Source organism: Heliangelus exortis, chromosome Z (assembly GCF_036169615.1).
Source record: "Heliangelus exortis chromosome Z, bHelExo1.hap1, whole genome shotgun sequence".
NCBI classification, from domain to species: domain Eukaryota; kingdom Metazoa; phylum Chordata; class Aves; order Apodiformes; family Trochilidae; genus Heliangelus; species Heliangelus exortis.
Window position 1 is genome coordinate 12,175,740 of NC_092454.1, and position 22,405 is coordinate 12,198,144.

At 38.3% G+C, this 22,405-nt stretch overlaps 1 protein-coding gene across 2 annotated transcripts; it reads right to left on the reverse strand.

The window, feature by feature from the left end:
- Positions 1 to 5,064: 5,064 nt before the first annotated feature.
- C1QTNF3 (C1q and TNF related 3) lies at positions 5,065 to 21,870 on the reverse strand. Of its 2 annotated transcripts, none has more exons than XM_071731078.1 (6): positions 21,477 to 21,853; positions 16,341 to 16,452; positions 13,689 to 13,843; positions 9,209 to 9,338; positions 6,742 to 6,841; positions 5,065 to 5,387 (listed from the first exon to the last, which is right to left on the reverse strand). In XM_071731078.1, exons 1-6 carry the CDS (start codon positions 21,762 to 21,764, stop codon positions 5,228 to 5,230), a joined length of 945 nt encoding a protein of 314 aa, XP_071587179.1. In that variant the 5' UTR covers positions 21,765 to 21,853; the 3' UTR covers positions 5,065 to 5,227. The 2 variants fall into 2 exon arrangements, with proteins under 2 accessions (XP_071587179.1, XP_071587180.1); XM_071731079.1 differs by having other exon boundaries at positions 5,081 to 5,387; positions 21,681 to 21,870.
- Positions 21,871 to 22,405: the final 535 nt, after the last annotated feature.

Consider the following 22,405-nt stretch of genomic DNA (forward strand, 5'->3'; position numbering starts at 1 on the left):
ACAGTCTGATATATGGCTCATGCCTCTTTCAGGGAGCATCATATAATTGCTGCTGGATGAGACTGAAAAGCAGCATGTGATTATATGATGCGAAGAATATATTGTGCAACATTCTCATAGAAAACAAAAGCTGTCAAACATCATTTTAATATGGATAGTTCCATTCCTGCTGTTACAATGTGATTCTTTTAAAACACTGTGGGTTGCGTGTGGATTTTTTTTATATCTGCTGGATTGTTTTCAGAAAAGCGGAAGGATAAAACTTCATTTATGCCATTTTTCTCCAGAACACAAGAAGTCTCCTTGTTTAATAAAACCTTGTACCATGTGGATTTCATTATTCTATGAATACGTTCATGGAGAATGCCCTGCCTTATTTTATGCAACGCTGAGCCTTTCCCCCTGTCATCTTTACAATCTTCGTGCCAAAATCTGGGTGCTGATTTAATCAATCTAGTATCAGAAAAGAGTGATTCATCCAGTCACTTTTGATGGGAGAAATTTACAATGTTTAGAATCCATTGCAGTCTCATCCCACACCTATTAGCAGTCTTTCTGCAGCCTGCAAGGTTCTGATGGATTAGGTACACACCACTAATAGTGAATTAAACAGCAACAGAAATCTCCACATCTGGGAAGTAGTAGTGACAACAGTAGCCATAGAAGAAGTAGTAGTAGTATTGGAAGTGGCACTTCAGGACATGGTTTAGTTGGCATGGTGGTGCTGGGTTGATGGTTAATGATCTTACAGGTCTTTTCCAAACCTAATGATTCTATCATTATATGAATTGATGGATTGTAGTGTTGTGATACTAAAATTGATGGGATATATAACCATGTTAGCAGAGCGATCCTGAGACTGCCTTTAGCCCATGACAAGAAGCTGTCTCCCCAACTTTTCTTGATTACTAATTGAAAGTTAGGACAAGCCATCAGTCCCAACAATTTTGGAACCAGACAGTTCCCTGTTATGGAGCCTGAGAGAGTTTAGTTAGCACTAACATAGACTGTAATTCTGGGCCAGAAAATAGACTCTGGCATCAATTTTAAGTAGAGAGCAGGGGGATAAGATATGGGAAGTATTTCTGTTGTCTACTGCTACTCCTGTGCTGCTTAATTGCCTCAAGGAAACAATTTGATAATGAAAATGAAGATGACCCAGCAGATGCCTTAAATCCTGCCAGGACTGTGTGGTTTGGCCCAAAGACTAAAGGAGATGACACCATTTGATGCAGGGGAGGAGCCTGATTGTACTAAGAAATGCACATTGTACTGAGTCCTTTTAGTTTATAAAGAACATTTGCAGAGTTTCTGTGTTTCTTCACTGGCATCTGAATATGACACCCAGCCTGAAGCATTGCTTTGCACAGTTCTTTTTGTTAATTCAGATTTTAAAATCTGAATTGATTACTGTCAGTTTTTATTTTGTTTGGTTAGTGAAGCAGGGACAACTGCAAAATAGAGAAGTTTTGCTACTGATTCACTAGAATGAAGAACTCTGAGACTTTTGACACACCACTTAGCAACTCCCTGCATGTTTTGTCCTGGTGAAATTTTTTTTGGTTCTGAGCACAGATCATCATTTTAATAATGCAAGCTAAGTAGGAGAAAAAACAGTTTTAATTTAAAATCACTTTTATTTAAAACTGCTTCAGAAAACAGTAGGGTGCAATGTAGCAAAGTCAATGCAAAATGCTATGGGGAAGATGAAATATTTTGAAGTGGAGTCTTCCTTATTTTTTTTCCTTTACAAAAATACTTTATTTAAAGTCCTTTGTTTGGCTTACAAGGTTTGCAGTGGGTTTGAGGCTGCAAATTTGTCAGCCCAAATTGCTTCCTCAGAATCAACTCAGTGCCCCTCAGGCCATGGACTGGCCTCTGAAACTAAGATCACTGACTAATTTTTCTCTCAAGGATTTCTAACTAAACTGAGCTGCTTTCTGCTGCCTTTAAACACTGCTTGAGAAATTGAGACCCAGACCTAAGACATTTTCTTTCAGTTAGGTTTCATACTAGTTCACATTCCTCTCACGCAGGAATTGTGTTTTACCCCTGCCAAGGGGGTCCATCCAGATTCTCTCAAGTGACAAGTAGCCCTGTTTTATAAAATGCAGTCTCCTACAACTTTAGATGAGAGCTGCTGCCTTGCAAAGGTGTCACAGTGAGGGACAATGGTCCATGGCTCTCAGGGGGAAAGGAGGACTAAGAGCAGGGGCTGTTTTTTCACAGAGAGCAGTGCGCAGCTTGTCTCTGTGCGAGGCAGTGTTTTCTCCTGTTAGGATGCCAGCTTTGCCACAGGGGCAGAATGTTGTCTACCAAACCACAGCTTTGTGGCAGGAAGAGGCTTGCAGGTCTGGTCAAGTTTTGGTAAGGACCAGGAGCTCACAGGGTGAGTCAGGGAGATACAGACTCATCTCAGCAAAGACAGGAAGGCAGTAGGTATACTCAAAATTGCAGCACTTGAGTTTTCAGAAGGTTTCTCACTTTTAACATGAATTGCAAGATACCCCCTATTTTCTAGCAGAGGACAAAAGTCTGACAAGAATACATTGGATGTTATGCATCTGCTGAGGAAGCTCTCAATTAGCAGCAGCATTGGAAAGATGACTAATTTTACATTCCACATTCCACATGACTTACTAAATATAAAATTGATATTTTTGAGGAACATGAATGGACACATAGACACATAGTTTTTTACATCAGCCACTCCATCTTGGATGAGTTCTGAAAGTAGTAAGTATGTTGACAGTTAATTTGTAAAGTAGTACAACACTCAGTCAACAGAGATTGCAGAAAAGAAGACTGCAGAGACTTGAAAAAGAACTAGGAAGTTTCAGCATGATGTAAAAAAAGCCTCTTAGTTTTAAGAGGCTTGGAACTGAAACCATGATGCTGTTTGTCAAAAGCGTTTGTCTTAGTTGCTTTCTGAGCAGTTAGCAGAGCAAATTGCAAAAAACTTGTAAAAACAGCATCAAATGAGAAAGGCAGAACTTTGTCTTCTTTTATATCATGACAAGAGATAAAGTAAAGGAGTTTAAAACAAGTGTATTTGTTGTAATTTCTAAGGACTTTCTTCTGACCAAAATGGATTAAAATGGCTTTGCCATAAAGGAAAATTAGGTCCCCAAAGGAAACCTTAGGGATTTAAATTTTATATGTGTGTGTGCGTGTATATATATATATATATATATGTGTACATATATATACATGCACACATGTAAAATAAAAGTATTTTGACCCTTAATGCTGGCTTTCTCCTATTCAGTAGCAAAATGTCCTTGGTGAATATAGATATGAACAAACCATTACACTTTTACGACTATTAAACTTTATTGGATAAATGTATGTGTTACAAAGTAAGCAAACACACTTAACAGACAAAACATACTTTTTTCAATATTTTTTCCTACTGTGAACTTTAGCTCATTATTCTGTTTATGTTAAACAGCTTGTGCACTTACTCCAAAACAATAACATTATCTCATTACATGGTAGGTGGGTTTCAGTTTGTAGACATGCCAGAATTTTATAAAATGAAATGATCTCATGTTTTGAAAAGCTGACTCAAGTTCCTAAATAAACAATAAAACTCTTCAGTCAACAGTTCATTAAAGCTAATATTTTCAGTGGTTGATGGATAAAGCTTGAAAATCACAAATCATAGTCATCAAGTATCAACATGCATTTTTTATTAGTGAGATGCAGTTCACATACACTAGGAACACGTACAAGGACATAAAAATTCATACGGCATACTTCCTTTTTTTTTTCTACTACCATCTTTATCCAATATAAAATAATTTCAAATAAATGTTTTTCTAACCCAACCTGCTTGTTAGATATAAATGGCAGGTAATGTCTGGTTAAAACATAATGTCTGTTAAAATGTAATTTATATTTCATTAGCTTGGGTGTTGAAAACAATAATGTGCAGAAGATATATTCAGGCTCCAGTGTTGTCAGTATATTTGATGTTGATTTAATTAAAATAAAATAGCAAGACAGAATTTCAGGTACCCAAATTTTGAAAGGCTGGTGGCAAATATAAATGCTGAAGAATGGCCTAGTTTACTGTGACCAGAACTTCTGAGCCAACCAGCATTTACTTTCTCCAGTTAAATATTGAACTGGGTTAGCTGCTGCTGTGCCAGGCTGCAGTGTCTTTTCCTGAAACCCTGGTTCTTGGAAGGCTGGTAGGAAAACTGTATCAACAACTTCACTGTTAGGTAAATATGCAACATTAAAAAGTACATCCTTCTAAATAAGGTCCAGACTCTACAGAGCGTATGTTTCTCTCTTTGTGCTGTTGGCATATCCTAATTTCTTCAGCATATATATGCCTCTGCTTTGATACCTTGCATTCAGTTACATCAGATTTTAGCAATTTGAAGGCCAGGAAGAAACATTACCCTGTCTTATCCCCTCTAAACTCCAAGATAAACTACCTTTGCTTCAAGCTGCTGCTAAGGCAAGAATTATTATCACTCTTTTTTTTTTTTTTTTTTTTTTTTTTTTTTTTTTTTTTTTGTTTTGTTTTGTTTTGTTTTGTTTTGTTTTGTTTTTTTTTTAAGAGTGAGAGAGTGAGCAGAAATAAGTACTAGAAAAATCTATGAAAAAATAACACCAGATACATCTTCAGAGGCTTGAGATGGGAATGCAATAAGCCTTCATCCTTGATATTTTTATTTTCACATTTTTTTTCTTCTATTTGTAAAGTTCATTCTATTCCAGTAAAAACTTCCTTAAACCTAGTCTCAGCTGAGCCTACGTATAATCCATTCAGGCTTGTTACCATGATGCAAACTGACACGAATGTGTAACAATAATTGAATAAATGTACAGAAGAGCATGAATTAATTGCTCAGTTCCTGACATATGCTTAAGTAAAGTATATGTAAAGACAAATCTGACTTTACTGTGCAAAATGACCTCTGGATTATTTAAACTCACTTTCTTTTTTTTTTTCAGCTATTTTGGAAAAGAGAGCAATAGCCTTATTTAACAATTTGCTGGATGCAACCCAGATGACAATAGGTCTTACCCAAAACTATAAAACTAAAACAATATATCTACCTCGTCTTTGATAAAAAAAATAGCAACGTATTGCATCAAAACAAGCCTTCTTGATCTTTCGATGTTGTAATGCTGTTCCACAGTACATAGAAAAATACCGGTTTCAGAATGAAGTTTCCTCAGATAAACATCTATTGGGTTGTTTCTTTTTTTATTTGGTTTCAAAAAGAAGAAACCCAGCAAAGGTAGAGAAGCGCTGATGGTCCCCATGGAGGGCTCCATTCCCCATCCGCAGCCAAACTTCATCTCCTTTGGCGAGTTTTAGCACTGCACTGTTTCCTGAAGTGTCTGCTTTCCCTTTTGATTCATAGCTAAGGATGAATATTTTAACAAGTCAGTTTTTTGTTTCTCATCAATGAACAAGCAAACAACTTTTAATAAAACCCAAGAAAACACATTGTTATCCTGAGCAAAACTTCATTGAAAAGCTTGCCGACATTTTTTCAGCTTTATGAGGAAATGTTGGCATCTTTCTGAATTTGATCTCCTAGCATAATTTTACACGTCAACTAATTGCATTCCTTTCTGAAATTATGGAATTTTAACTTAAGTAAATTTGCCCAGGGAGCAGGAAAAAATATGTTGTTTGAAGTAGATCTCTACTTATTCATCACAACAGTACAGATTTCCCCATGATGCTCTTTTTCATTTGGATTTATCCCAGCTAGTTTTAAATGAGGGTTGAGCTCCTGTGTTTCAGGCACAGGCTGTGGCCAGAGACGGGCAGCTCCTGAGGCCTTTCTTTGGAACGTGGGTACATTTGATGTGAGCTAGCCTCCTGCTGGCTTTGTGTGAATGTTGGTTCCCCTTTCCCACACCCGTTGTATTTTCTGAAATTTATGCTTCAGGGCACAAAAAAAAAAAGAGTGCTTTTTCTTTTGCAGGAAAGATCTACTGCGAATGAAGCAGTCTTTGATGGTGCTTCATGTATGGGCTGTTGAAGAAACCTTGAAAGTTTAGAACCACCTGATATCATCTAAGTGTCTAAAATCCAGTGTTATCAATCTAATCTTTTGTTGTAATTAGGTTTATTAAGGTTCAGGAGAGAAGCTTGATTTGGTGTGAAACCCCTGGCTCGTATTAAAGAAATAATGGGTTTTTGCAAATGTTTTTTCCAGGTGTACATCTGGGTACAAGCCTTGACCTGGTCCTTATAGAGTCTGATAAACTTGGATTGAATCCCAGTGATCTTCCAACACAGAGAATTCAGGAAATGTTTATTCCCAGAGTTCTAATGGTAACAAAGCCAGTAAATAAAGGACCTTTTCTTCTTACGCATCCTTACTGCTGCACTGTAAATGCTCTCCACCCCTCAAGTAAATTGGTCTCCCCTAATCTTTAGCAAGACTGCTACTAGTCTGACAGGTAAAATGAGGATTTAAGATACCTACTAGCAGAATGACAGCATGTTACCACTAGGCATCATCTCTGACTTGCTGTGCTATTTCCTGACCTCTGAGGAACTTATGATCTGAATTTTAGATCCAAAATCTGTGGCAGGTGTGACCTAAACTTGAAAGCTGATGAAGGCAAAATACAGTAGTTTTTCTTTCATTTAACCCTACGGAATTTCTTAAAAAAATGAACAATTTCATCTTGAAATTGTGAAGAAGCCACCACATCTGTGCAAACCTGTGAATTCAGATGGCCTAGCCCTTCACTTACCTATATAGGCTGAAAACTGTATTACCATTATGCATTAGGTACACATATACTTCCTCCACATCTTCGTGTTTCATCATATTGAAGGTGAAGAAATATACCCCTGAAAAGATTGCCAAATACAAGTGTTTACTTCATAGGGAGAGATAATCATGCTACAGACTTGTGCTTCTTGCTTAGAAAACATAGTGTCAGATCACAATTACCTTCCAGTTGTCAGTGGTTATTTTGCTTTTGCTTATAGTGGGCCAAAGTCTGATTAATTTTTATTCTGCATATGGCATGGTTCAGCCAAAAATTGCATTTGAACCTGGCAGGACCTCTCATCCCTTGTCACTGTACGGGGAATTCTCAGGAGACTAAGCCATGTCTCACTGTTTTTCTTTACCTTTTTGCTCCTGCCACTCCCAAAAAAAGCAGCCTCCAGGTGGACTGACAGCATGTCACCCAGGGTTTCAGCAGCACCCACTGCTGCTCATCTGGTCATACCTGAACAATGCAGATGTAGCCTCTTCTTTCCCTTCTTTCACAACACACTCTTACCGTGACCCTCTTCCTTTTTATCTTTTTTTTTGTCTGAATGCTGCAAAGAATGTTAGCAGTACAACAATGCTATATGTCATAAGCCCTACAAGAATAATCCAGAAAGGAAAACAAGATCCTGATTCCTGAACAATAAGCCTGTAGCATTGAACCTGCACTGGGAGCTTGGAATCTGTATCAGAATCCTTAAAATCATTGTGGGTCAAATTTTATTGATGTCCACATATACATTAGCTTCCAAAGGAAGCAACTGTGAGGACATCCTCTCTTAAGTATCAGTAAGATGTGCTACAGAAAACTTGGACTACCTGACTTTGATTTAATTTAATATAATTTCCCACATCTGTGAGAAAATCAGTGGCCAAAAAAAAAGGAGAAGACCAAGTGGAGGAAGTCAGTTTCAGGCTTTGCTTAGATTTATGTGCCCAGAAAGTCATATCCTGAGCTGCATCAAAAGAAGTGTAGCCATCAGGTTGAGGGAGTTAAATCTCTGGCTCTGCTCCACTTTTGTGAGCCCCCCCCTGGAGTACTGAGTTCATTTCTGGAGCCACCAACAAAAGAAGGATATGGAGCTATGTGAGAAAGACTATAGGAGGCCCATGAAGATGATCAAAAGGCTGGAGCACCTCTCCTATGAAGATAGATTGAGAGAGATGAGGCTGGTCAGCCTGGAGAAGAAAAAACTCCAGGGAGACCTCACAGCAACTTTTAAATACCTGAAGGTAGTCTTTAATCTGGAGTCAGACTCTTTCAGTAATGCCCAGTGACAGGACAAGGGGCAATAGACACAAGCTGGAACACAGACAGTTCTGTATACACATAAGAAAAAACCTTTTTGTGAGGATGACAAGCACTGGAACAGGCTGCCCAGAGAGTTTCCCTCTCTGGAGATATTCAAAATCCACCTGGATGAAATCCTGCCTAATGTGTTCTAGGCAATCTTGCTTTATCAGCAGAGTTGGACTAGATGATCTAGTCCAATTCCAATGACTAGAGGTCCCTTCCAACTCCAATGATTCTGTGATTCTGTGAAAGAGCTACAGGAAAGGTGGGGAGGGCCTTTATACAAGGGCATGAAGTGATAGGACAATGGGTAATGGCTTTAAATTGGAAGAGGGCAGATTTATGTTAGACATTAGGAAGAAATTCTTCACTGTGTGGATGGTGACACAGTGGCACAGTTACTAGGGAAGCTGCAGTGCCCCATCCCTGGAAATTCCAGGATGGATGGTTCTTTGAGCAACCTTGTCTAATGGCAGGTGTCCCTGTCCATGGCAGGGGGATTGAATGATCTGTTGAGGTCTGATCTGTTGAGGAATGATCTGTTAAGGTCTCTTCCAAACCCAGCCACTCTATGATTCTATATGTTTTTGGTTACGGCCCTGACTCCTTCATCTCCTCTTGTTCTTCCTGCACCAAAGCTGTGTAGATGGGGGATGATGCATCTGCAAAGTAGCTCAGCAAAAACTGCAATGCCTCATTTCCACCCACACATTTGTTGCAGGCCAGCTTAAAACTGACCTGACACATGGGATATGGTCACATGACATGGTCACAAAGAGTGTGACTTGAGGCAGGAGGTGGAGGAGGTATCTGTGAAACTGCTGCTGCAACAGCAAGGACACGGTTACTGTCATAGTGTCTGGAGGGTAAAAGGTCTCAACATGGATAGTTCTGCTCCCTCCCAAGCTTTGGCCATTCCTCTTTCTCCTGCCCTTATGCCAACACTAACCTCACTGGCTGACAAGCCTTCTCTTGGCTTCCTCATTTTCCAGTGTAATTTTCCTCAAAGTAGGTAGCAAGCACTACGCAGAGTGAGTCCCATCAGAGCCATGTCCAAAGGCATTTAACTAGTTTCTCATTATTATGGACCATACTTCTCCCCATAGCTCCTTGAATTGTGTTACGTTATTCTGCAAACACTCACCATTCACAGGAGCACCAAATCTCCCAGTCATGACATCAAAAAAATTCCCAACGTTGGTTTCAACACTACTGAAGATGATCCCACTGTTCTGGTTGCTGAAGTGAGTAGCCATGGAAGCCATGAATGCCACCTGCAAAACCACAGTTCTTACTCAGTTACTTACTTATTCACAAAGTGCACAAGTGCAGAGGAATCAGCTACAGAATTTTTTTCTGTATTTGTGGTGTGTTGATTTTCCTGACAGAGATGTTCTTCTAGGGCCTTCTCCAAGGCCATGATACTCCAGTAACAAAACTCCCAGTGAATGAAACTGGAGAAGGAAAAGGCTTTTCACAGTCAGTTGGCCTATTCATGACTGTAAAAGAAAGTATACAGGCAAAGGTTTGCAAGTCAGGAACTTAGCTTAGGATTTTATTGACTTTTAGGTCTCTCTAGGATGATTCAACATAAAACTGGCTTTGAAATGGTTGGTGTTTCTGACAAGAGGGATTTAATTAATTTTTATATATTACCCGATGCATTTTGACTGGATATTGCTTTTAGATGGATTTATGAAATAAATAATGCTCAGTAAAATCCATACACATCAGTGTTTCTTGCAAACTGCCTCTAGAGATATGTTCAGCATTTTTATTAGAGGCCCTCTAGAAGTGCAATTGCTGGGACTCAGTCTTCAGGGTTTTTTCTCTCTTACCAGCTGCTTTGTACCCTCAGTCACAACAGGGAGTGGTTGATAACAAAAGAAAAAAATACGAAAGTGAAAACTTTGACTTGATGTTACACTTCTTCTGGTGAGACATACTGACCATGGAAAATGTTCCATAGGAAGCAGTCAAAACCTCCCCATGTTGGGCAGTTCAAATTATCCTCAGCAAGATGCTGGGGAATGGCTCTGCCAGCCTGTGTGGGTCTGTGAATCCTCCATGTCACTGTCAGTAAATTGAATACCAGCAGAATTGCTGAATCTGAATGCACTAAAGTCACACAGTAACTTGGAATTTTATCTCTGTCTCTTAACTTCTTAGATGAGAAGTGTTTGATTACAGTTGTCACTGCCTCTTGCAAAAATGACGTTTTTCATGAGATTCCATCTATACTAGAAAAAACCAAATGAAAACAAAACAAAACCAACCAAACAAAAGAACAAAAATCCAAACTTGTTCTGATTTCAGACCTAAATGAGAACAGAACCAAAACAGGCAAAATCAAATCCAAGTCCCAGTTCAACAATGGAAATCATTAGCCATCTGTTAACACATCTGAGGAGCTCAAGATGTGAGCTGAAAGCTTGGGCTGGTTTTTCTTATCCCTGCATGTATACATTTTCTGTGACAGCAAAATCGTTACCTTCTTGCTTCTCAGCCAGGTTTACATTAAAGGTTTACATTAAAGTTCATCATGTGTTAAAAGAAAGCAGTTTCAATGGTATCTTCATGGAATGTATTGCTTTTTGTCTAAATTACACTTCACATTCTCTTTTCTTGGGCTAATCAGAAGAGTTGAAAAAGATGCCTTTTTTCCCTAGGTCTCATTTTGAAATAGCGACCAACATGAACACACCAAGACTTTAAAAATAAAACTGTACTTAAAATAATGTTGTATTCAAAAGCATTTTCTCCTCTATCTACCTCCACTCTAAAATTCTCTATCATGATGTTAACAAGATATTTTATGCTATACTGTTTATAGAACTTTTAAAAACATTTGTTAAAAATAGTGATGGAATTTTGGATACAGAGTGGGTTGAGAATAATCCCGAAGAGAAAAAGTTGGGGGTGCTGGCTGACAAGAAGCTCAACATGAGCTGTCAGTGCACTAATACATCTCAGAAGGCCAAACATCTAGGATGCATCAAGAGGAGTGTGGCCATCAGATCAAGAGAGGTAATTTTCCCCCTCCACTCTGCACTTGTGAGATTCCACATTGAATACTGCATCCAGTTCTGGTGTCTCCATCATGAGAACATAGATCTGTTGGAACGAGTCCAGAGGAGGGCCACAGAGATGATCCAGGGGCTGGAGCACCTCTGCTGAGAGGGAGCTGGGACTGTTCAGCCTGAAGAAGAGAAGGCTCCAAGGGGACCTTATATCTGCATTCCAGCACTTGAAGGGGACCTACAGGAGGGCTGGAGAGGGACCTCTCATGAGAATGTCCAGTGACAGGGTAAGGAAAATGGTTTTAAAGTGAAGAAGAATAGGTTTAGACTGGATATTAGGAAGAGGTTCTTCAGTATGTGGTGGTGAGACTCTGGAACAGATTGCCTGCAGAAGTTGTAGCTGTCCCCTCCCTGGAAATGTTCAAGGCCAGGCTGCATGAGGACTTGAGCAACCTTGTCTAGATGAGAGGCATTCCTGCCCATGGCAGGGAGATTTGGAGGTCCCTCCCAACCTAAGCCATTCTATGGTTCTATGATTTCAGTTGGAAACAGGTGTTGCAATATAAGCTTCTATTATTTATTCTCTTTCATTTTTCTGTTTTTGATTAAATTGCTACCACTATTTCTACGTAACAAAAAATATTGATAGCTCATTTTAATATTGCAGAAGGACTTAGATTGAACGTAGTCACAACAAATATACGTTAAGATTTTCAGCTATAATATTAATTCTAGTTAATACTTTAAGAACATTAAAATAATTCTGCTTTATTACAAAAGTCCAGTAATTTTGCAATCTATTTTCATTGTGAATTTTATTCTGTGTGATTATCGTGTCTTCATGAAACCTTGGGTGGAGAATTCAAACACGGAACACCCAGAAATCCAAAGCCATTTTCCTACACTGCACACACTGGTTGTATTGTTGTTTTCTTTTCATTTGCATGCCTTTTATGAGTATATAAAACATATATGAGTGAGCATTATTGGGAAATATTATCCTTCAATTAAAAAGTATAGATCTGTAAATAGATCAGAGCTTCAGTTTTCCCTACAGTCAGAATGTCTGGAAATGGGATTTGGTTTTGTGTGTTTTTCCTGGGTGCTGTATCCCACTTTGCCCCTTCTGGGGTGAGACTGGTTTGTGCAGGTAAGAGTCAGATCAAGGCTAAACCACTTCCCTTAGAGTGTGTATGTGTGAGGGAGGATGAAAATTCCCTTATATTTTCTGGAGATCTGTATGCCCTGTGGTGTCTAAAGTCCCACCTTCCCAAAAGCAACAGTGACTTAGATTAAGCTGAGTTACCTAATAGATCCTCAGTAATTGTAATGGGAGCTTAGGTTGCTCCCTCACATGAAGGGTCTCTGGAACTGAATCTGACTGCAATCATTTCCCCTCCCAAATGCACTTACTGCTGCCTGAAGTGCTTTAGGATTCCCCAACCCTGGGATGGCTGGTCTGACATACTGAAGCCCCCTCCACAGTAGCATCAGGAGACCAGGAGGGATATATCTGGAAGGCTTTCCATGCACCCACACTTTGCCTTTAGCACCTTAGCTGTGCTTACATCAAAGAGATAATCAAGCCTCCTGCTATTGCAGATGAACTGCTCAAATATTGATAAACTGTAGTACATAGTGTTGACAACTCTTTTAAATCCCTTTTGCGACAGCAAGCAAGGGTCCTAATTATCCAGGTCCCATTTACTTTTTATTGCCTTAAGAACAGGACAAAAAGACAACATATCTGTATGAAATATATATATATATACACACTCACATATACACACACAGGCATAATTGACCCACATAAATACACATTTATATAGGTATATACACACACATAAGCTCTCTGCCCTCTGCCAGATTCCGGGACATGAAAATGTTCTAATACAAAAGCTATGGGACTAAGCCAACAAAGTGTTGAGCCCGAATAAATATATCCCATCCCACCTTCACCCACTAGGGCTTTAACCCGCTTAAGCATGTTCTAATGCTCGTCTGGCTTTTGGGTAGTTCATTCCTAGGCAGAAGCTATGTACTTCTCAACATATTTAAGGTATCTAGACATATAAACCCACAGATAGCCACTGAGGGCTATTTTTCAAAACCAAGGGACTGCCGCCTGTGCTCAGTTTTTGATCCCATACTTTAAGGAGGTGAATACATATGCTTCTGCGAACCTCACAAAGCCTGACTGACTTTTGAAGCATGGGCCTCCATGATCCCTTTACTCTTGTCAAATGCCACAGGAAGTGTAGATATATATGAAACACAGCTTGATAAAACAATTATAGTCTCCACTATTCACTTTTAATGATACTGCCCTTATACCCTAAAAGGGAACCATCTATGTTTCTTTCTGTCCATTTCTTGGCTGCATTATTACTCTAAAGAAAGATTGAGCAGTGATGTCTTTCTTTTCCAGGAAGATCTGACAGAACACATTTGTCAGTCAAGACAGGGGCTATATATCTGTCTCACTGGATTAATTTATGAGGGGATTTGCTTCTTATTATCTTAGAGGATTTAGGTGCTGTTTTCCAGAGAAGAAAACTGTAACCTGAGGAGTGCTACAGCCAACACAAGCTGAAGATTTTGTACCTGTAGCTCTGGGGGAATCCCAGGGTAGCCCTTCTCTCCTTTGGGTCCATGATGGCCACGCTCTCCCCTTGGTCCCATGTCTCCTTTGTCTCCTTTCTCACCTTTGGCTCCTTCCTGACCAGTTGCTCCATTATTACCATTGTTTCCATGATTTCCTTAAGGAAAAACATAAACAAAACCAAAGACAACAAAGCTTTCTTATTAAGTTAAATAATTTCATGTATTTTAATATGTAACTGTGCCAGGGTCTTTTTTCCACCAATTTGCAACACAGGGACTTTTCAGTACTGTCAAACCCAGACTAAGGTGCAAGGGATAAGAAGAAGCTCTGCAGTTAAACTGGAGGTGAAGTTTCCAGAAGGATATAGACTGATGATTAAGAGTAAACCTTCATGCTTTGTTGCCATTGTGTAAACTGCTCATGTCTCAGGCCATTGCATTTCTGGGTAGAGGTGTGCAAGGACAAACCTCAGTAGACATGAGGCTTGAGAAGAGGGATATTGACACATACCAGGTAGCCTGCATAAACAGTCTTACTTTTACGTTTGTGTAAAAGCTTGTTTCCTGAAATTTTAAGCTAATTAGGATAGGATAAAATACTTTTGAATAACCTTTTGCTGTGTTTGAAACATGTCTATGATGAATGGCTGTAGCCTTAGATTATCTAAATGACCCATCTGTGCCCAAAATGGGAGAGTGTGCTTCCTCAGGGTGATGGTTAGCTTGAAGAGGTTGATTGATTGCATGTTGTTCCTAGATTTAAAGAAAGACAAAATTTTTACAGTGAAGATTTGCTCAGATGTCTTCTTGTAAAAAGGGTCGTTATAAGAACATATTGCTGCATCTGTAGCATTACTTACTTCCTCATGTTTACTGAGGAAATTACTGAGCAAACATCTATGCAATTGCCAAAATTTTAAAGTTGCCTGGAATACCTAGGCAATTATTATGTCTACCTGAAGCAAAAGCATGAGCTTTCAATTAATTACTCAGGAAATTCTGAATTGAAATTAGAAATTTATGCCACTCTGCATGTTCTCTAATTAGTCAAGCTGGTTATGAATTTGTGAAAACATTGGTGGTGTTAGAGATCAAATCTAATAATTAAATGGTTCTTCCAATTTTCTGTATTGAGGAAAAAATGCTTTGAACATGGAATATAAATGGTGGAAGGAAATAAGCAAATTTTTGTTTTGATAGAGAAATCAAAAATTCCTAAAAATAACAAAGATGATCCTTCATGTAAAGCCAGAATTACTTCTCTACCAGTTCAGAATAGAAGTCTGCGAGCAGCATTTGATTCAATCAAGGGAAAAAAAGCTGCTGCTGTGCCCCTTACAGGCACAGTGATCTGAAATGCATCAGATGAAGGAAACTGAGAAATTCCAGGGTGCAGAACATTTCTGTTGGTTACAAGAAGGTGTGACTGAGATGCATCCTCATCTGTGAAAAGGGCAAAGATGGGGATGGGCTGTCTCCATATGTCCACCACAGCCTTGAAAGATTGGCCCTAATGCAAAATTGTGTCCCACTTCTAAGAAGCCAACAATTTATTAATATGTAATGCAATATTTCTGTACAAGAGGCTTCACCATTTGATTTCTCTTACTTCTGGAGTGGTCAACAGTATTTTTATAAAGCATTGATGTATAAGTAGCTTTCATCAGGACAGTACCAAATATGCCTGTGACTTTATTTTACCTAATAACCAAAATATGTCAAAGTAAAAATCTATTTCAATATTTTGCCAACAGAAGTGAGTTCTTGGAAGCCTCCAGTCACTTGGATTTAAATTCGTAACTGCCAAATTTAACTGTTACTGTACATGTACCATTATCTGTCATGTCTGTTGCTGTCGGTACATTTGTGAGATAAAAAGATTATAAAATAGCATTTTTATTGTGATAACAGGAGATTTAGCTTTTGAAGATGAGACAAATTTGTAAGTAGGTGACATGTGTAATTACATTGTACATCTGGTTAAGGAGCAGTGATTTTCAAACCCTTGAAGGTAGCTGCTGTGACAAATGTACACCAACATACAACTATCTTTTTCTCTCTCATGCTTTTTTTCCCTTGCCAATTACCAGATCAAAGTATTCCCTTTTCTTCTATATCCTGTTTCATGTGCATTTTAAATGAGGGCGTGGGTGGAGTATACTTTTTGTTACGGAAGACAAGAAGAAAGAAAAAAACTTTCTAAAAAACTTTCTAAGAGAGTAGAAGCATGTGTGTCTCTGTAAAATATTGGCTAAAAGTATTCTGGTTGAAAAAAGAAAAAAAAAAAAAGGTCCTGAATACACAATAGTATAGCTGGGTATTCAAAGGTGATCACAATAATCAATTGCAAGCAACAAGTTCTTCCAGCTTCAATAGGAGATTCATGCTACTTTAAGAAGAGAGACCAATCTGCCTTAAAAATGCAATACTATTACATTCAGTATGAATTTGTGAAAGCTGAATTTTAATAAAAAAAACACTTTCCATGGAAAAGACTTTAGAATCTAACTGAAAATCTCTGTCTTTCCAGAAATTATTGAAAAACATTTTTCTTTATCTGTCCCCAAGAACTGGTGTACAGACCATTCTCTGGTATTTCATAGAATAGCCTATGTTAGAGTAGATGAAAAATCAACGAGAGTTCATCTTTACCTGGCATCCCAGGGGGCCCAGGAGGTCCTGGGGGACCTTGATAGAGTCGGAGTCCAAAGTCACCACGGCAGCAGGAACTACAGTCTGGATTCTGTGGTCCAGTCTGTGGGGGCTAAGTGCACAAAAATAAGCTTTAAGTAACTCATTCATGGAGGACATCAGTCATACACATGTCTGTTACAGGGTCTTCATTATGAGGGGATTTGCTTCTGTTTACATATTTGTTAAGTTTTCAAAACACTTCTCATCCGGGCTAAAATCTCCCATACTTGGGTTGTCCCTGGAGATGTTATTTTTGGAAGATTTAACAGAATAGCTTTTCAAGTGTTCTAAGAACTATATGAATATTAAAAAAAAACCAGTTTGTCCTGTCCAGCAATAAGGGTTTTGAAAATAAAATAATACCAAATAATGAAAGCTAGATTAAGAGTTCAGTTAGGTTCCTATGCTGTTTTTCACTGACCCCACATTTCAGGTGACCCTTCTTGACAAAAAAGCCTACATACAATGAGTGGCAGGACACAAGGGATTTTATTTAACCTTCAGCAATAAATTTTTCTCCACTAAAAAACCAAACAAAAAAACTGTGTTGAACTGACTGGAGGAGATGTTGAAAAATGTCTGTGCAGCATGGTCCTGTTCATGGCCCCAAACTTACATATTTACAGGCTGCTAAAGCTGGGAGAACATAAAAAAGTGCCAAGATATATGACAAAAATTTGAACTCACCACAGCATTTGGTGTTATGTTGATTTGATTGTTTGTAGTTGTGGGTATAGCACCATGAAAACCTGTTTATATGCTGAAACTAACATAAATAAACTAATGAGTTTTGTATACACAACTCATATGCTGCAATAATAATTTGGTAATAGTTTGCTTCTGTTGTTTTCTTTCCCCAGTTTATACTAATGAGGTGTTATTCAGTCTTAGCTGAATTTCATAACCAGGCTGTTAGGATAATCTAGCAATTACAAACCTTCTGATGAGTTAGCTGATAGGTACAGGGTTTGATTTTTTTTTTATTTCTCTGCCTCCTATTAATTTCTCCTTCTATGCTTGTGGGTTTTTTTCATTTTTTGTTTGTTAGTTTTTTTGTTGGCTTGTTTGTTCTTTTTTTCTTTTTCCTTTTTCTTTTTTTTCTTTTTCTACAACTCTTTGCAGTTATCGTGTGTTGCAGACCTGAAGTTCTTAAATTTCTAAGAAGGAAGGTTACACCAGTCCAACTTCAACTTTTCTCTAATAATTCTACTACTTGTCTGTCTTTCTTTCTCCTCATCCTTATAATCAAATTACCTGCCTAGTGCAGAATTATTGGCTTAGTGACAGCAAAAGAGCCTTTGGTGGGATGGGAGCTGCCAAATGAACGTACAGATTTGCTGTATTCCTGCCCTCAAAGTACGTTAAACCTTTCTCTATGTGTTTTGAACAATATCAAGCACACCTCCAGAATTCATTTATTTCAAGAGGCCTTGGAGTTTATGGATAAAGGACAATGCCTTTCATGCCACCAAAATACTGCAAGTCCTACAGTGGGACAGACACATACCCTCTCCAGCTGGAACAGCCAATGGTGAAGCTATCATAGAAATAAAGGCTGACCTGACAGCTCAACAAATATGCTTCGTATTTAAAAAAGTTGTTGGTAAGTTAAGACTTGCCAATGGGCAGAAGGGCTTCCTATTTATGGGGTTTTGATCAATACTATGCTTTTTACCTTATTTTTGGGTAACATCTATATTTTATGAGAAAAAAACAGTTCTGCCTGTTGGTCTGCCTGCTCCTGGATGACCTGTTTGTACTTTTCTCTCTACTTTTTCTCTCCCGGTTGTTAGAAGGACCATAACTGACAATCACTGGACATGATGGTTAGAGCTTTCTTATATGAGAGAAGTAACCGTGCTTTGGGTTCATTTCCAATCCTTGAAGGGGAGCCAAGCACAAGAGGACTGCAACTACACAAACATTTTTCACCACCTGAATTGGTGATGTTGAGTGTTGCACAGAGATTAAAAAAAATCTTCAGCTTTTTTTCTGATAGTGCTTTATATTCATGTTAAATGAGAAGACAAACTATATACACACCTACCAAAAGCAAATAAGTTATACCAGCATGTAAATACCTGAAGACAGAATTGTGGATTGGTAAGGTATGGTATGAATGAAGCAAACTGGACTGCATGTAAGATGTGCATTGAATATTTGATTTTTTTTACCCAGTGCACTGAAATCCTGAGCAACATTATTATCTTATCAACTGTGTTATGATAAAATAGATACTAGTGCTGGTCATAACAAAATGCTAAGTGGCATTTGCCTCTCAAAAGGATAAGCAGGTTATTACGTGTGAAATGAGACAAGTCCTGCCAGCCTGGTAGTATGAGAGCAGTTCCACTTATGAAAGTCATGAAGTAGAACTGACTTACTATCTTCAATGGTCCTTTGACTAGGAGGAAAAAAATGTTCACAGTCAGCTGCCAAGAACGGTGAATACTCAGGATACTTTTTTAATATATAGAACCAGAGAACTTCATGAAGAGTACATTTAAAAGAAAAACCTGTTCCTGAAGTAAAATTACACTTAAATGGGACACAGTTTAATTACAACCTACTTGCCAAAGGTACACTTTGCATCCATTTGCACATAAATTTTGATGAGCATTGAAACTTTGTCATTGCTCTCAGAAGATGAATATGATTTAGGAGGTTGTGAAATATATCAGGCATATTGATATCCTAATACAGATAGAAACTGGAAATGTTTCTGAGGCTATTTGCTGTGCTTTCCTATGATGTAGTGTGTGGGAGGCAGTTCTAGGCAACAGGTAGTCTACAGAATAAATGACCTTAACTTAGAGCTGTAAACAAATCACAATTGGAGACACAGCCTTTTTTGCTTCCTGAATAATTTTATGGGTTTCTGTTATATTGTTTAAGACAATGCAGAAGATGAGTAATGTACATACACCATTTTTGGCTCCTGTTCTGACATAACTCTGTGGGCACTAAGGCCATACATGTCCCTTCTCTAGCAAAGAATTAAACAAACTAAAATTGCCAAAAATCAGGGCAAAACACGAATAGGTTGAAGTGTACCTGAAGGTTTTCAGAGAGAAACCTGAAAAGGAAAAATGTGTTTGTCATGGCTCTCCCCAGTCACTAAGAGTTCTTGTGCTTGAGAAATGCACATTCTATTTTACATAAGTTCCAGCAGTGTGGAAACTGGCCTTATACCCAGTGCAGCAAAGATCTGCTCTATTGTCACTCTTCCATGCAACAAGAAATGGGATTGTTAAAATGCTTTAGCAAGAGGATGAAATTCTGCAGCCAGAGCTAAAGTAACCAATGGATTAGAGATTCAAGGATGAAACAACATTCAGAGACTTCAAGGGGAAGAGAGAGGTTGGACATGAACTAGAACTTGTCTGTGCCAGCTTTGTTCCTCCTCTGCCTGGAAATCCCTGGAGGCTAGAGATGGAAAATACCTATTTCATCAGCCACTCTGTGATGGATTATCCCTGACATGCATCTGCTACTGCTCTATTTCATTTTTTTCCCACAAGCCAAAAATTGCATCATTTCCCTGGCAAATGCTGCTTGGAGAGGATCTGGCAGGTAAATGACTGCCATCAGATGGACTCAGACTCACTGGGCTCAGTTTTAATGTCACAGCCTCTTCCCCCAGCATAGAACTCCAAGCATGTTGCATTAAATTTTTTGATGAGACACCTGTGCCCCTAACAGTGAAACGTTCTCTGAGAATGTTTGACTCCTAAAAAATATTTGTCATTTTCTGTTATTCCCTGCATTGTCTGAAATAATGTTGAGGTAAAGGGGAATCTTCTTTAAGTAGCAATTATAAATGGTCTATAGTGTGCAGAATTATTCTCTTTACAGTGAGGAGGCACACGCACAGTTGCCGTCTCATCCTATAACTGACAGTTTTACTGTTTATATCCTGCAAGTGCATTTTAACATACCTAGAGTTATATATCTATTTTGCTGAGTGCACTGGAGGAACATATAACTTCTGCCCAAGAAATATGAACTGCAAAGCATATAAAATTTAAATACAGGAAATACGGTGGTGTATTAAATCTGTTTTCATACTTGGAAGTGTTTCAGTTCTTCAAGCCTGGGACAGGATTAAAATCAAATCCCCTTTCTGCTTATCTTGGTTTACGTTACTATTGAACACTTGTCTGCATGCCCATAATTTTTGGAATTCAAAATATCGTAGTTTGATCTAAAAGAGTTTTTTAAAACAAATGTTGAAGGGTGAACTATACAGAACTGAAACATTTGTATCAGAAAGAGGAACAATACACTCACATTCTTGTTGTTTCTAAAAAAACATCAATCAATAAGAATTTCATCTGAGTGGATTTTTGTTTTGCCTAGTGCTAGCAAAAGCTTCTTCTGCCCTTCATATTTTTCCTTTTAAATCTGGATTGCAATATTTTATGTATAATCACATTATGCCATTTTCTCTTTGCTGTGAGCTAATGACCATAATATCTAAAATCCATGCAAAAGGCATAAGAAGATTCTCAGTGTAAAACAGAGGTCCTACAGATGATTTAGTTTCATTCTGAGTCTTCTTTCCTTTGAAACTATCCTTGAGGTATATTATTAAATCTACTCATTACATTATAACTTGTTCTTTTTTTCCAAGAGATTCCTTAGAATAAATTTTGAACATTCAGAATTTCATTATGTTTTTCTCAAGCTGAAAAGAATATAATTTATGTACATAATTTTCAAGTAAAGTTACTCTCTGCTACTTGAATATTTCCAAATACCTCCATAAATCACATCCAAATGAGTAAACAGAATAATTTTAATATATTAAGTAAGTAATAGCTTAAAATCATTAAGAGACTGTATCTCAGAATATATGATTGCACAGGATCACAGTTTCAGCAACACAAAGTGCTGCTGTCTCTTTTGAACCCAGTGTCCCCAACCACAGCTAGTTGTACCAGCTCATTAAAAGACCCTATAAAGCAACCCAGCAGGATACAGACCAATATACAGCTTTAGTATTAATAATTTATAAATGTATCATTAATAATCTTAAGAAAAAAAAAATCTCATTAGCTTTAAAGATATCTGTAGAAGATTAATTCAGAGTACCTGGACTCTATCTGAGGTAGTCAGTTCTACATCATCTACCTCTGGTCTCAGGACTTTTTGGTCTGTAGAAGAGCTATTATCAACAGTCCACTCTACAAGTTGGCTCCGCTGTTTCAATATTTCCCTGCTTCTGGAACCTTTATGGCCAGTCTGATGGTGACTTTGCAATACTTTGGCCACTGGTTTATAAGATCTTCTGCTCACCTCCATGTATTCATCTTGACACAGGCAAAATGGAAGAAAAAATAAAGCCAGTAGATGCCAACTGATGAAATCCTTCTCTGCCATGTTATTCAAAATTATTTTCAGGAGTCCAGCAAATGCCTTGCAGAAGGAGAACCTCTTTGCTGCACCAGGAGTTATGTGGTCCTTTCAGCTTTTCCACTAGTAAGCCTGGCACTGAGACCAGTACCAGGTTTTATATGGTTGCGTGCAATAAATAAAACTAAAAAATGCCAAAGTGACAGGATTCTTCATCCAAAATCAGTCATACTCCTTTAAACAAACCAGGCATTATTCACCACCTCACCACCACAAGGAAAATTGATTTGTATGCTGGAAATGACCACAGCATTTAACGGACTCCCGTGGTTCCTATTTGGGGGCATTAAAAAATGTAGCACCTTTTCTTTGGCATGTTTTTGCTTAAGTGTGAAAAAATGTGATGGAAATGGAGAACATGTGGCTAATGGTTTACACTCCTTGATTAGACATGGAAAGGCTGTGAATTCACACTCTCAAATGTCTTTTGGACACAGCCACCTTCCTTCTTTGCCAGGAAATTCACATACACAACTGCGTCAGCCCAGTACGAAAAATCCTTCCAAGAGCAATTAGGAAACAAAAGCACAAGAGGAGCTTTTGCATATGATCCTGACCCAGTGGCTGCTTCTGACTATGCTCTTCATTCACTAAAAGAAAAATATTGA